The following is a 16,755-nucleotide window of genomic DNA, read 5'->3' as shown; positions in this document are numbered from 1 at the left end:
GCCCATTTTTAACCTATAAAAATTTAAGAGAATCACACGCAGTTCAAACTAGTAATTGGTGGGTGGATGAGAAGAGCTGGGGCATTAAAAAAAAAATCTCCAAGTGATTCTAAAAGTGCAGTCAAGGTTCAGAACCACTGCCATAGATGAAGGTCAAGGAGGAGGTCAAAGTTTCTCCTCTCTACAACCCTCCTCCCCTCACTGCCCCCAAGATGGCAGTCTTCCATCTCCATGGAGAAAAGTACTCAGGTTTAAGGATATTTTACTGGTCATCATGCAAAAAATTAAAGTTGGAAACTCAGGTAAGAAAGGCCTTGAGACCTCTCTCTCAACACTCACCTCAAAAATTGTTCCTGTTTCTCTGACTCACTGATGAGATACCCACAATTTGGGATTGGGCTTTCAGATGCACAAAAATGGAGCAAACTTTTTGGCCTGTCTTTATTCTGGGTTATTCAGACTAAGCAAAGGACTCTCCATAGAGCCCCACTGAACCTAGAGATTGGCACTGAGGTTTGGGACAATGTCTTAATAAAATATTTGCTGGCCTTACTCTGTTCTCTGTGGGTATTCTCATGCAGACCATATAAAATAGGGTGACTGAAGAGGGGGTCCAGATATCCTCATGCACCATGACCAATACCATCCTAGTGAAGTGTGAAAGTTGCTCAGTCGTGTCCGACTCTTTGTGACCCTGAATTCTCTTTGTGGTCTGAATTCTCCACGCCAGAATACTAGAATGGGTAGCCATTCCCTTCTTCTTCAGGGGATCTTCCCAACCCAGGGATTGAACCCGGGTCTCCCACATTGCAGACGGATTCTTTACCAGCTGAGCCACCAGTGAAGCCCAAGAATACTGGAATGGGTAGCCTATCCCTTCTCCAGGGGATCTTCCCAACCCAGGCATCAAACCAGGGTCTCCTGGATTGCAGGTGGATTCTTTACCAGCTGAGGTCCCAGGGAATCCTGATACGATCATAAGAGTAGTTCATATTCACCATGATTACACTGAGACATAATATGCAAACCATATAACTCATTTCATCCTTTCTCATAATTACTGAGAGAAAAACCAGATTGCAGATACACTGAGTCAAACAAAATACATGACCTGGCCCTCACCTCCAGCTGCCGAATTGCCGTCTCCCTCTCCTTAATAAGCTCCAGGTCCTGTTCGGTGATGGCCACCTCATCCTCCTGTCTCTGCATCTGGTTCCACTCCTCATGGCTGCAGAGAGACAAGCACATGGGCTGATTCCTCCCCGCAAAGGTGGTCATAAGACATATCATGTCTTCTGTCAGCAGAGCCTGTCCAAAGACAGTACCAGGCCTCCATCTCCTCTAGTAACAATACAAGTCCCTGGGGGTTACATTCTTCACATCCAGAGGCAAAGAACGGGTAACACCAAGAAAACCAGGTCTCAGCTTTCATGGGCAAAACCAAGAGGGGGCAGAATCACAAGGGATGGGGCTCCTTGCTGTTTCCATTCAGGAGTACACTCTATAATCTTGCTAGACAAGAAGCGGGCAGAGATGTTAAATCTCTGGCCCATTCTCTCCCAGGGCACTCTCAAAGTACAAGCTGTGTTGGTATCTCAGGTACTAAATGGGTAGAGAAGAGCGGGTTAAGTGATCTGTCAGTGCTTCACCAATTAGTCTGACAGAATCACATCTCCCGGTTTTCAAGACTCTCTTCAAGGCTGTTAAATGTTTCTTAATAGAAAACCAAAGTAAAAAAGCTAATGAAATGTTACAACTCTTCTTTTCTGCTACCATATTTAGAAGAAAGGCATATGACATACGAGACATGCACTTTGAAAATTCAGTATGAAGCGCCTTTCCAGTAGTACACATAAATCACATGTCATCTCCACAATACTTAGAGAATTTTCTCCATGTTCTGGAGATACAAAGCTGAGACAGAGAGCACTCCAGGCCTCTGAGGTGCTCATAGGATAGTGGTGGCAAGACAGATGCATACCTGTGACAAAATACTTTATGTTCTGAACTAATACCATCAATACATTTCTATGGAATTAGTTAATACAGTTTGGAGGAGATAGGAGATGTTTTGTAGATACAAATCATTTGCTTTTTCTAGGGTTGCCTCCATTTTAGGGGTGAGTAAACAGAAACCCAGGAACTTTGAAGAACTTAAATCTGAATTACAGGTAAAATTTCAACCCTCCTAATTTGTAGGTTTTGGGGTTTCTATTCCTCTTGAGCCAAACCCTCTCCTCAACACACAGACATCAGAGATTTCTTGAAAGTTTTTTATTCACTTTGAAATTATCCCTTTCATAATTCAAAGATTATGGAAAAGCCCACTGTTTTGACTTTTTTAATTTGATGGATTATAAATTACCTACCCCAGGGCTCTTGAGAGTCCCTTGGACTGCAAGGAGATCAAACTAGTCAATCTTAAAGGAAATCAGTCCTAAATATTCATTGGAAGGACTGATGCTGAAGCTGAAGCTCTAATACTTTGGCCATCTGATGCAAAGAACTGACTCACTGGAAAAGACCCTGATGCTGGGAAAGATTGAAGGCAGGAGAAGGGGACGACAGAGGATGAGATGGTTGGATGGCATCATCAACTTGATGGACATGAGTTTGAGCAAGCTCCGCGAGTTGGTGATGGACAGGGAAGCCAGGCGTGCTACAGTCCACTGGGTGGCAAAGAGCCAGACACGACTGAGTGACTGAACTGAACTGATCCCAGGGGTTCCTTTATTTTTCCTCCTTTTTTTCTCACTGATTTTTAAAATTAAAAGTAAGTATAAAGTATAAAATCCCATCTCAACTATCTACCTTAGAATAATTCCTTTACCTGTCAAAGGAGACGAGCTGTTCCTCTCTCTGCCTCTCCTCCGCCTAGAAAGTAGATGGCATTATTGCTGCTGTTATTCACAAACATGTCACAGACACAGACACACACACACACACACACACACAATGGCCTCCTTTAGCTACAGTATAAAGAAGCAACATCCTTTGGCTCTGATAGGATCTATAAGATGACACAGGGCTCTGGCAATCTGTCTTGACTAGGAAATGGGTGTAAAGTAGTCAAAAGCCAATCTGCATTCCACTTTGGGTTCAGAATCAAAAGCATACTAAGTAGGATGGAGAGAACATGGTAGAAGAAAGGAATAAAAATTAATAACAGTGACAACTTATTTTAAAATTTGGAGAGAGGTGGATTAAGGGAAAGCATTGAAAAGGTGCAAGCAAACAAATTTTCAGAACTTGTAAAGATTTTTTTTTTAATAGACCTTTAAAGCATATCAGGTTCTAAAGTGACAAATTGACTTCAAAAATCAGTCTAATGATACATTACTTTTGTAATTTAACAACTAAGAAAAAAAGTTAAAAGAGCAATCTATTTAAAAAAAAACCTTCCGTTTTTTGTGATCACAGTAATCAAAAAGTTAAGCAAAATAAAGAAAATTTCAAAATTCTACCCACCCAGAGGAATACAGTGGGTTTTTTAAAATTATTATTAGTTTTCACTCTTTCCCCTGATCAAGAAACGAAACACGGCTAGTGTCCTAGAGCCTACCTCTGTGCCCTTCTCCAATAACAACCACCTCCCTCTCCTCCATAGTAACCATTATCCTGACTTTCTGGCCACCATTTTCTTGTATTTTTAAATTATTTATACATATCAATATTTAATATTTTATCTGACTTTGAATTTTACATGAATGGAATTCTACTGTTTGTATTCTTTCATGCTTTGATTGGATCACATTAGATTATGCCAGATCCATCCCTCATGCTAAATATAACTATGGTTCATTTTCTCTGTTGTAATATAGTACCACCACGTATTTATCTCTTCTATTGTTAACTGACATTGGAATGTTTCTGATTTTTGACTACTACAAATAATGTTGCTATGAACACTCCTGTGCGTATATCCTGGTACAAACACACAGAGTTCTCTGGGGTAGAACAGCTGGGTCATAAGGTGTGCGTGTGTTCTGAAGTTACAGCCAAATGTTTTCCAGTGGCTGTTCCAACTTACACCACCACTGGTCAGGTAGGAAAGTTCCTGCTGCATTACATCCTTTGCGTACCCTGGGCTGTTCATTACACTGCAAAAATTATTTGCCAGTATTCTTTGCGGGCTAGGATAAAGGTGTCTGAATAGAGACAATTTGTATTTGCTTTTGTCTGGCACGAAGGTACCTGACCAGACCAGGACTACTAGAAGCTTCAGGCTTTTGGACCATTCAGGTAGTATGAATTTGGGCAGCAAATCTGCCTGAAGGTTACTTTGTGGTACAATTTACTGTCGGGATTTCCCCTCCCTCCTGCCATCCTCAGTGCTAATGCAACTTTTTAGCAGTCTGCTAGGGGAGAAGAGGGCTTACTTTTCATTTTTTTTAGGGCCCAGCTTAATTTGAGCAGCACCTTCTTTTACAATATTCACCTTGCATGGACACATTACTTTGACTTCATGCCATAAGGACATCAAAACTGAATTCACGTTTGCTCTCAGTAAATGTACTCAGTAGAAAAGTAGTTTTTCAGTGCTCTGCTTATCTCTATGGGTTCACACTTTCTCTTAGGCTTTGATCTTAATATTTTCATGGCTCTTCGATATTTTTGAGACATTGGGTTGTTAAAATCTAGTATGTTAATTCTTTTCAAAGAGAAGGCTAGTCCAAATAACCTAGCCTGCTACATTCTAGGAAATGGATTTATCCTTTCTTTTTAAAAAGTTTTTAACATAAGATCAATATGACAATTAGAAAGAAAAAAGAAAATTACACATAATTCTACCTGTCATTTTTGTAAATCGTTGTGCATATTCCTTTCCAGTCTTTGACCATATGTACACTTTTTTAACAAAGGTCATACCAATCTGACATTTTCATAGCAGCTAATGTCCATGTTTATTATTTGGAGGAATAGTAAGCAAAGACAAATGATCAAAAAAATTTTTTAAACTTAGGAAAGAACATCCTGAAATTTACAGAGGTCTTCTTTTGGAAATAAACTCACAGAAAGACGAGATCCAGCTCTTGCTCGGGCAATGCTCTCCTTCTCCTTTTCAGACACCCTTCTCTGCACAGCCTGGAAACTGTTTAAGGCTGCAGAGAAGTCATTCATGAGACGTTCCTTCTGAAGTTTCTGCTGGCGCTGGGAAATTAAACAAGAACTTAAAATTTCATATTAACCCAGAATCATTTCGTTTTAATTCCCTTTAAAAGCAAAAGTATACCCCCTAAAAATTCCCAACTAGGAAAAGAACTGTGAAATAGGCTCTTCCTTAAATGAACGAACTTGCTCTTTTCTAACTCAAATCTCTGGTTAATACTATAGGCCAAGTCAGAGTTTTCCTTCTTTCACTCTGACAAACCTGTGACCTGGGTGTCTTTTACCTTGTAAGGGAATCTCAGAGGGAACCACAGTTCAGAATTTTGGTTCCCAGGAGAATCTAAAAGCAGAATAAACACCTATGGATTTAGACTGGACTCAGAGACTGTTTCCTTGCTAACATGTTAAAAACTGTATTCATCTATAGTTAGTTCACAGCTTACCTGAACACCGTAGAATCATTTGCCTTCACACTGTAGTGAGGTTCAAAATCTTTGAGAACCTAAAAGCTTATTCCGCAGAGTTACAGGCTATGTTTACTTAGTAGCTTACTGATACTATGTCTCAAAAAGCACACACTGAGAGCACTTGCTATTGTCAATTGGTACTACACCGTTATACAGAGGCAAGTATAATCAGTAAGAATCCAAGTGGCCAAGGCCTCAAGAGGTGGTGGACACTAAGGGAAGAGTAAGGCATGAATAGCAGAGAGAAGGGGAAAGGCAAAGCCATGCAAGGTAACTGTGAGCAAAGGCACAGTGGCAGAAATTTGCAGAGGATTTATAAAAAGGTAGTTTGACTGGAACCAAAGGTTTTTTTCATGAGAATAGCTAAAAGATAAAATTGAAAAAATAGGGAAGGGGCTGGCCACTGCAGGTTTTATTTTTCTTTTTTAAAGATTTACTTACTTGGCCACACCAGGTCGTAGTGGCACACACAGGATTTTTGATCTTCACTGCGGCATGTAGGGCTTCCCAGGTGGCGCTAGTGATAAAGAACTTGCTTGCCAATGCAGGAGACTAAGAGACGTGGGTTCCACTCCTAGTCTGGAAGATCCCCTGGAGTAGGGCACGGCAATCCACTCCAGTATTCTTGCCTGGAGAATCCCATGAACAGAGAAGCCTGCCAGACTACAGTCCATAGGGTTGCTAAGAGTCAGATATGATGGGAGCGACTTAGCACAGATGCACTCAGGTATGCAGGTTCTTTAGTTGTGGCCTGGGGGGTTTTAGTTGTAGAATGTGAACTTGGGGCCCCTGCATTGGAGGGCGGAGTCTTGGCCACTGGACCACTAGGGAAGCCCCCACAGCAGGTTTTATTTTATTTTTTAGTTTATTTTTGGCTGTCCAAGTCTTTGTTGCTTCACGCCGGCCTTCTCTAGAGCAGGGGTTACACTTTGTTGCAGTGCGAAGGCTTCTCAAAGCAGTGACTTCTCTTACTGCGGACCACAGGCTTTAGAGCTCAGGCTTAGTAGCTGTGGCTCACAGACTTAGTTGCTCTGTGGCATGCAGGATCTTCCCAGGTGAGGGACTGAACCCATGTCCTCTGCATTGGCAGGCGAATTCTTAAACACTGGACCACCGAAGAAGTCCACCCGCTGCAGCTGCAGGTTTTAAATGCCAAGCTAATGAGTTTGGGATTCAACCTCTAAATAACCAAGAGCAATGAAGATTTCTATGAGGGGAACATGATATGTACAAAATGATAACTTAGAAAAATGAGTCCGTGATGGTGAACACAATGGAATGGAAAAATGAAATAAGTCAAAAAGATGACCACAAGAATCAAAATTTAAGGTTAGGAAGACATGGTATCAGTAATGAGAACATAAAGAAATGAATCTAAAAAACATTATGCGACTGGCTGTGGGGAAAGGAGGATAATTTCAAAGGATGACTCACATTTCACACCTGGGAGAGAGATGGTAACACTGAAAGCAAATTTAGATGAGGGACTTTTTATCCTGAGATTTTAATTTTTACATAAAAATTAAATAATAGAGGGGGAAAAACATCATTCCCCAATCTCACTATCCAAAAATATTATCTTTGAAGTATATTATAAACATTTTCCATGTTAACATACTCTTCACAATTTGGTCTTTGCTACATAATACTCCACTAAGTTGATCTAGTAAATTTTACATAAGCATCCCTTCTAGATTATTCTATTTTTTTTTAGATTGTTCTATTTTTAACTATTATAAATAAACAAAGCTAAAGTAAGCCCTATTGTAACAGCTAATATTTATACAGTTCTTATCACATATCATCTTGTTATAACTACTTTATATAATAACTCATTTAATCCATATATCTACCTATACTATTAAAGTACCTATTTGACAGATCTGGAAAATGAGGCACAGAGAGGTTAAGCAGTTCGCCTAGGATCATATAATAAATGGCAGGGGCAGAATTTAAATCCAGGAAACCTGGCTCCAGAGTGAACAGTTGGCTTTTTTTTTCTTAGAACTTAGAAACATTTGCATGAGTGGAAATATTAGGTCAAAAGGCACAAACATTTTTTTATGACAATAAGTACTGTCAGTCAGCTTAGTGAGGGGTTTGGGTGAAACAGGAGGGGTTCATTAGCATATCAAAGAGGAGATGTCAGAGCAGGAATTAGCAATATGGGCCAAGTACTTAGAGGTGCAGGGGCAAGGGATTGAAAAAGATTTGGGGACCATGGTCATAAAAGTCACAGGAAGCTCATAAAAGTAGAAAAGACTCCTGGGGGGGAAAGCACAAAATAACAAAATTACAGGATCACTGGTAGCGCCTTGGGGCACACCCACTTCTAGGAAGACACACAGTCAGAGAAAGACGCTGAGACTCAACCTGGGGTAAGAAAGACAAAAGGCCAGAAATGGGTCACCAGAGTTGGGGAACACGAAAAAACTATTTTGTCATCTTTACTATGGAAATCATGGGAAGAAGAAGGACGTTTCAGTAAAGACAGGATGAACAGGAGGATCAAATAAAACAAAGAAAAATGAATAAAAACTCAAAAAAAGTCCACTGGATTTGGCAATTAGAAGATCACTGATAATAGTGCATAAGTATGAAAGAAGTGTGAAAGTAGGATGTATGGTTTGATAGTCCAGTAGCAAAAAGATGAGTGATAGGGCTAAGATTAATTAGATAAAGAAACAGTTGAAAAGGAAAAGAATATTCAGCACAATAGGAGGAAGGGAATCCAGGATTTATATTTCACCAGAGATGACACCTCTGTGGATTTATTTCATGTTCTTAATGATCCAAACTTTGCCAACAAATGTCCATCTAGTCAAGGCTATGGTTTTTCCAGTAGTCACATATGGATGTGAAGTTGGACTATAAAGAAAGCTGAGTGCCGAAGAATTGATGCTTTTGAACTGTGGTGTTGGAGAAGAAAGACTCTTGAGAGTCCCTTGGACTGCAAGGAGATCCAACCAGTCCATCCTAAAGTAAACCAGTCCTGAATATTCATTGGAAGGACTAATGTTGAAGCTGAAACTCCAATACTTTGGCCACCTGATGCAAAGAGCTGACTCATTTGAAAAGACCCTGAAACTGGGAAAGATAGAAGGCGGGAGAAGGGGATGACAGAGGATGAGATGGTTGGGTGGCATCACTGACTCAATGAACATGAGTTTGAGTAAACTCCGGGAGTTGGTGACGGACAGGGAGGCCAGGCATACTGCAGTCCATGGGGTCGCTGGGGTCGCAAAGAGTCGGATACAACTGAGCAACTGAACTGAACTGAATGATTCAAGATAATGGAAGGAAACAAGAAGATACATAATCCAAAAATAATTTCTATTTGATTTTGGAATACATTAGATTTTTTTTTTTTTTTAAGTAGATTGAACTTTCTATTTTGCTTAGGCTACTATTTAACACTTTGCTGTTGCTTAGTCGCTCAGTTGTGTCCAACTCTTTGAGACCCCCATGGACTGCAGCACATTGTGTTGACATATCAGACTAAGAGATTCCCTTTTTTTACTGCTAAAACTATCTACAAGTGTGTATTCCCTATGTGCACAGCTGGGAGGAGGAAAGGGGTGATTTGGGAACAATTTGAAAGAATGAATGGCAAGGGGAACTGGTCCAGTATGAGAAACAGCCAACACAAATAGCACACAGAGGCAGAATCAAAGGGTGATTATGTTAAGGTTACTACTTTGTAGCAGGATGACAAAGTACCTAGTTTTGGTTCTTTTCTTTTGGGAAAGGGGATGCCAAAAATCCAAAGATTGAACACATACTTCATTAAACGCTTTGCCAGGAATGAGTTAAACTGATGATTTTCAAACTTTTTGATGGAGATCCAGAATAAGAATGTGACATCTTGACCTAGCATCATATACACACATATGTGTGAAACAAAAGTTTCATGTAACAGTATTTCCCTCAATTACATGGTTATACACTCTGATATTTCTATTCTGTTTCATTTCTTTTAAATGGTGATCACAACACACTAAAATTATTTTATGTTCCAACAGTTACAATTCATAGACAATCCAGGAAGGGGAGTGGTAGGCTTCATCTTTAGAGCCATCAGAGACAAAATATCATCATTTAAAAAATTCACTAATAAAAAACAACGCAAGTTAAGTGCCCCCATGAATGGTATAGAAACTAAAGCAAAATAAAATCACAATAGTCTAAGATAGAGAAGATTTTTGTCCTGGAAGAGACGGGATGTAAGGCAGACCATGAACAGTAGGTTAAAAAGTCAAACTACAATGGAGGGGACACATTTGACTTTAAGAACAAGTGAAGTAAAGGCATGGCATATCAAGGGAACAATGAATTCCAGCAGAAACTGTGTCTTTAAAGGATTTAAATGGTCACTGAAGAAAATGACTTGAGTAGAGAAATCTATTTCTCAGAGCATTTCCTTAACTGGAAACCTACAAATGACTTGATGTGACATGAAAGTGACTGCAAAGTGAAAAAGACGTTTGCTTGAAATTTATAGACACTGGATACAAGCCAACTAGAATCAAGCCAGAAAGCATAAAGCTGCTAATCAAATCCCAACAAGATGCAAACACTGAGATTCTTCTTCAGTTAAACCCATTTTACTAATATATTAATATATTACTGCTAATTATCGCAGCAGCTACCCATATTGAGTACCTGCTAATACCTTGCAAGATCTGGTACATGCACTCTTTCTGTTGTCACAATAGACACTTATCCATTTTATGGATAAGGAAACTGAGGTTCAGTGTGAAGGCCAAGTTTGTTTCACATACTGCATCTTCAAAAAAAAAACAGTATTTTTCTTTTTCAAAATAAACAAATCAAAACCCCAGAAAATACCAACCTGTTCTGAAGTAGATAAAGGAAGGGGCAAGGATCCCAGTTCCTTCAGTAATTCATTTGTTTCCTTGGCAAGCTGATTTGTAGAGTGTTGTAACTGTTGCCTAAGAGAGAAAAGATATGTTTTAGGATATTCTCATTTCTTGAGAGCTGTTAGCATCAGTCTGTTCTCAGAGTGTCTCATGATGCAGGGAATGAAAGGGCACCTGAAGGAATGGGTTCCCAGATGCTCAGGTTCACAACAAAATTCCAAAAGTACCACCCATTCAAACTCACTTCAAGTTGTCTTCACGTTAACGAGTAGAAAGAACCTACCTCAATGAAAAGTGCTGATTAGTTATTTTAATTCTTTGGGGAGAAAAGAAAAGCATTCTCAGCAGTTCTGATAGAAATACAAGAACAGCTGCCCCCACACCTCAATCTAATAGTTTTAACATGTTGAACTCTCCAAAAATTCTCACACTGATTTGCCCAAGAGTTCTGCATGGTTACTGTCTGTCACAGTCCACTGACTAGTGACAGAATCCACGCACTGGGGGTTGGATGAAAGGTGCATTAGAAGCACAGATTCTACCCGAGGGAACAACCTCCAAAGATCAACTCCCACGTTTGTGCTTAAAGCTGGTGCTTTTTCAGCTTTATCTTTGGCTCCCTACCTATGGTTTATGCTAGACTTTCTGGTTCTTTCCTCCAAAACAAAGAAGCCCTATATTGTGTAAAAAAAAAAAAAAATGGAAGGAGCAGAGGGGGAAGGAAATTAAAGAGGGAAAAATGTGTGGGATTGAAAGGTACTAGAAATACAAAAAAGATTCCTTTCAGTCATGGTTTCTTCTATTTTCTGGCCATTTCTGCAAAGGTTTTAAGGGAGGACAGAGAAACCACACTACTAATTACTAATATTTTTTCACTGCAAAGGGATCTCCAAGATAGAAGGGAAAAAAAAAAGCAAAACAAACAACAACAACAACAACAAAAAATGAGAGTCAAAACCAAGAGGGAGTCAAAAAAACAAAAAACAAAAATGGGATTTCCTGGTGGTTCAGTGGTTCCCCCTTCCACCGAAGAGGACACTGGATCAATCCCTGCTTGGTGAACTAAGATCCAACCAGCCATATGGTACAGCAAAAAAAATAACAATAACAAAACAAAACAAAAAAGTCCCCCAAAAGAGTCAATCCGAAGCCTGAGCATCACAGACAGTACTAACATACCCACAGCTACCTCACGTCTCCCTCAAAAAAGCTCAAAGTACTAACAATAAGTCATTCTCTCACTTCCCAATGTCTAAGACAGGAAACAAAAACATTGTTAAAGATGAAAACTAGAACTTCTAACAGCAGAGGCGGAGTCAAGAAGGATGTAATAAAAAGAATCTATTCCACTATTCTCCCCTTGGGTCATTCCGAATACACTTTTCTAATATTATATACAGTTGGAAATCCAACAGATTAGGTGAGCACTGTGCCAACAATGAAGCTCATGTAGGCTGAATGCAGAGTGGTAGGGATTCCCCCTCTACTTCCCTAAATTGTTCTGCTAAGCTGCCCAAGGGAGGAAGAAAAGCAGAGTCCAAGGACTCTGAGAGGCAGGGGAGATCACAACCCATTAATGTATTTTGTTGCTCCTCTTCTAGATCCATCTATGACCTCATGTCCCACTGCCTCTCATGCTGAATCACAGGCCTGAAACCTAAGCCGCCAAGCAGCAAGAGCATTAAGTGTGTCCCTAAAAGGCCCTCACAAATCCCAACCTTGTTAGGAAGCTACTCACAGATTTTCCTGTAGCTTGCTTGAATCCTGCTTAGTTCCTAGTTGGCTCATCAAGTTCTTTATCTGAGCGGCTGGGGAGAGGAGAAAAACAAATTTATTAAAAAGAAAAATACATTCATCACAAGCACCCTGGGGAGGGGGGAAGGGATAAATTGGGAGACTGAGATTGATGTATACATACTACTATATATAAAGTAGAAACCTAATAAGGACCTATTGTATAGCACAGGGAACTCTACTCAATACTCTGCAATGGTCTATAAGGGAAAAGAAACTAAAAAAGAGAGTGTATATATATATATATGATTCACTGGGCTGTACACCTAAAACTAACACAACACTGTAAATCAATTATACTTCAATAAAAATTTTTTTAAAAAACAAGCACCCTAATTCTCAGATCACTGGTCTCTCCCCATATCCTGAGTAAGTATGTACAACCAATAGGAAGCATGCTATGATCAAGACCCTGGTCTTGATCTTCTATTCTCTTCTAAATCTACCTGTGAGATCTACCTTTCTCCTAGAGAGTAAATATGCCACCAAGCAGAAGATGGTGGCTCTGTCCCGCACTCCCAAAGAACTTCCACATTCTGCCAGATTTCCAGTGGCACTGGTTAAAATGTTTCTCTCTTTTGGAATGGCCTTGATACCAAGTATCAATTCACAACAACAAAAATTTAAATTCATGAATACAAAATAATTTTCTACAGCAAACATATTTGGAAAGACAATGTACATTTATTATTGATAGTAAGTTACCACTAATTGAGCACTTCTATGTGCCAAGTACTATATTAGGAGCTTTGTATACACAATGTTATTCATTTTCATAGCAACAGTCTGAAGTGGATGTATCTTCATTTTGCAGATGAGGAAATAGATTTAGAGAAGTTAAATATCTTATGTAAGTGCACACACAAAAAGAAGTAGGGCAAAACATTCAACCCCAGGGACATCATACTCCAATGCCTATGTTCCTTTAAAGCTATGCTGTCTGTAGACAAATAGTACATTGCTTTGTTCAGATTACTCTACCAAGATACTGTACTAAGATTAGGAATGGTCATATTTGAATCCTAGATGTTTAAGCCCCTAGCCCTGGACGAGGAAAGCAGAGTTCTGGAGGAACTGATAAGTCTATCAATAAGCAGAAACAGACTGCCTGGTAATCTGAACACCCTTGTCGCTCACTGACTTCTACAACAGGAATAGAGCCCCTGATTTCCTATGTCCTACTTTCTATTCTCTTTATCTGTTGGCAGAGAAGATAGGGGAGATTCATTCATTCATTCATTTATAGAGCTTGAAATTTTATTGTATGACTTTTTTGTTTGTTTGCATGCTTGCATTTTAAAAGCATTCACTGTCTTCTATGAGGCTTCCCAGATCACTGTGCCATCATGGGTGTTGCAAAGCAAAAGTTTCCACAGTCCAGAATATATATGTATGTAACACTTCAAATCATGATTTTATCTTATTTTAAGACCATCTTTTAAGCAAAAATATAACTCCAATTTTATAACAGAAATATAAATGATTAAAGTGCTTAAATGATTAAAAATGATTAAAATTCACATGACTAAAAAGTTGCCTTTTGACAAACTTTCCTAAAATATAACTATTCTATTAAATGAGGGTTTTTTAGCTTAATGGTTCCATAGGAAAATGTAAAGCACTATAAAAGATTGCATTCTGCTAAAAAAGCATTATGTAAGATATAAATAACCATTTTTCATCACTAAGATGTATAATGTCCTTCTTACCTAAGTCTAATGGGAATTAGAATCAAAGCTATCAACTGGCTGGCCAAACAAATAGTTTAAGAAAGAGGACAGACATTATCATCTACAGAGCATTCACCATGTGCCAGACACTGGGCTATGTACTTGATGTGGTATAATAAAAAGTATATTTGGTCTTTGTCCTCAGTTCCTGGCAAAGAGTTCCTAAAAGCCTTGGAATTTCCTGAGTGATAGGAGTGTCTTTCGTTATTCATAAAGGGCTCCTTTGGAGCATACAGAGCTTACCTATTGAGGTGACCTAAGCCCTGATAGCCTCAGGGTGGGTAGGGTTTGTCACCAGAAGGACCAAGTAATTAGCAGGTTGGAAATTTCAGTTCCACCCACCAACCTCTGAGAAGGGAAACTAGGGGTAGGGAGAAGTACAAATTAAACACTATAAATTCTTGAACTAGATTTGATGAGCTTCCAGATTGGTGGGCTCCCCAGGTAGTTCAGTGGTAAAGAACCCACCTGCCAAAGCAGGAGACTCAGGAGACACGGGTCGGATCCCTGGGTCAGGAAGATCCCCTGGAGGAGGGCATGACAACCCACTCCAGTATTCTTGCCTGGGAAATCCCATGGACAGAGGAGCCTGGAACAGTCCAGGGGGTCGCAAAGAATCAGACACGACTGAGTGACCACACACACACAAGCACAGACTGGTGACCACATGCAGATGCAGGGAGGGTGTCAGTGCCCAGAGAGAGCATGGAAATTTTGAGCTCTTCCTACATACCTTCTTCTAGGAATCTCTTCTATCTGGCTGCTCCTGAATTATATCCTTTTATAATAAACCAGTAAGTGAATGTTTTCCTGAGTTACGTGAGCTGGACCAGCAAACTAGCTGAACCTGAAGAGGGGCTCATGGGAACACCTCGAATACAGCTCACGGAGCAGAAGGACAGATAAGAACCTAGACTTACAATTGGCATCTGAAGGGGGGCGGGGTCGGGGGAGCCTTGTGGGACTAAGCCCTTAATTTGTGGAATCTGATGCTAACTCCAGGTAGTGTCAGAATTGAATTAAACTGTAGGACACCCAACTTAAGTCCAGAGAAACTGACCAGTGGCGTGCGGTAAACCCACACATCTGGTGTCAGAAGTATTGAGAGTGGAGGAAACACCAGAGAAGTGCCTTTCCTTCGCTCCTGATAAGCATTATCTCACTGCTGTTGCTGGGCTAGTTGTTCAGTCATGTCCACCTCTTTGTGACCCCACGGACCGTAGCCCGCTAGGTTCCTCTGTCCATGGGATTCTCCAGGCAAGAATACTGGAGTGGGTTACCATTCCCCTCTCCAGGGGATCTTCCCAACCCAGGGACTGAATCCCGGTCTCTCGCATTGCAGGCAGATTCTTTACCGGCTGTCCCACCAGGGAAGCCCCTTATCTTATTAGGTAAGCATTATTACAGGTGGGGACACTGAGCTCACACTGTTACAAAACTCATTCCTTCACTCGGAATACCTATTCTCCAGTTATGTGCTCTGGAAGATATTGCTCTCAAGAAGCTTTCATTCTTAGGAGAAGAGATAATAAGCATGTATCAGGTAGTGATAAGTGCTATAAAGAAAAATAAAATCAGGTACGGGCAGGAATAACAGGGTAGGGAGAGGGGACTAGTTCATACAAGGTAGTCAGAGATGACCTGATAAGGTGACACAGAGCAGAGACCTAAAGGAAGTGAAAGATCAAATCCTGAAGAATATCTGGGGGAAAAGCTTTCTAGCAGAGAGCATGAAGCACAAAGTGCCCAAGGCGAGCGCACTTGTGATGGATAAACAGGGGGCCAGTGTGACTAGAGAGAGATGACAGAGAGGGGAGCCAGGACACACAGGACCCTGTAAACTAGAGCAAGGCCTTTGCATTTTAATGAAGTGGGACGCCACCAGTGGTTTTAAGCAGGGTCATAAAAACCAGAATTCAAATCCAGGGCTAATTCCAATAACTATATTTTTTTATGTCACATTAGATTCTCTCACAGGCAAGCAGACCTTTAAAGGAAATACACAGAATATAGTGACTTAGGGCAGGCTTCCATTTGCCAGTGTTGCCCCACCCTGCTTATCTGACAGGTCCCTAACTTAACAGTTCTCTCTCCTCCATACAGGCTGATGCCCTTGCTCTAACCTGCTTCCTTCCCTAAGGCCCTGCCACCTTTGGGAAGGTTCCTTCGTACTTACTGGAGTCCAGCAGAGTGCCAGCACCCAGGGAGCAGTAAGCAATTGCTGATTAATTGAGTTAGCTTCAGTTTTATGTCACGCCACTTTCAAGGCAGAAGATATGAATGAACAAGAGCTAGGAATAATGAGATCTAAACTCTAAGCCAAACAGGACCACTAACTACATGTACGGCACCATATAAATCATTTCATGTTGCTGGGTCTCTTTCACCAATTGTATATGATATTCAGGTTTAACTAACACATATCGAGTACTTATTGTCTGTCACAGTACTTACTATTTGTGTGGGTGGGGCTTTTTTCCTCATTCAATTATTACGACTACATAAGGACTAAATGACCTCTAAGTACTCCCACCACTGCTCAATGATAAAAGTCAACAATAATGAAGAAGCTCTAGTCCCAGAATGATGCTGTGTAACCAAGCAGTTTTTTTGCAAGCCACAGTTTGGCTGAGAGAGACTCTGCCTCTCTGTACAAATGGGACTGGACTGACTATACGCCTCTGGAGAGGAGGGACCACATTCTAACTCATTTTTGTGTTTGCATAACCACACATGCATACACACTCCTCCAGAAAATAACTGGTTACAGGGTGA

At 40.3% G+C, this 16,755-nt stretch overlaps 1 protein-coding gene across 1 annotated transcript in view; it reads right to left on the bottom strand.

Annotated features, from left to right (window-relative positions):
- Nucleotides 1-16,755, bottom strand: part of STX12 (syntaxin 12) — a 30,927-nt gene that overhangs the window by 7,028 nt on the left and 7,144 nt on the right. Inside the window, exons 2-6 of the mRNA XM_061148339.1 lie at nt 12,195-12,264; nt 10,429-10,528; nt 5,014-5,151; nt 2,831-2,874; nt 1,123-1,228 (exon numbers count right to left, since the gene is read on the bottom strand). Coding sequence (XP_061004322.1) covers nt 1,123-1,228; nt 2,831-2,874; nt 5,014-5,151; nt 10,429-10,528; nt 12,195-12,264 — 458 coding nt within the window. The remainder of the gene's footprint in view (nt 1-1,122; nt 1,229-2,830; nt 2,875-5,013; nt 5,152-10,428; nt 10,529-12,194; nt 12,265-16,755) is intronic.

The sequence above is a fragment of the Dama dama genome, chromosome 8 (assembly GCF_033118175.1).
Source record: "Dama dama isolate Ldn47 chromosome 8, ASM3311817v1, whole genome shotgun sequence".
Lineage (NCBI taxonomy): Eukaryota > Metazoa > Chordata > Mammalia > Artiodactyla > Cervidae > Dama > Dama dama.
This window is presented reverse-complemented; position numbering and strand designations above follow the sequence as displayed.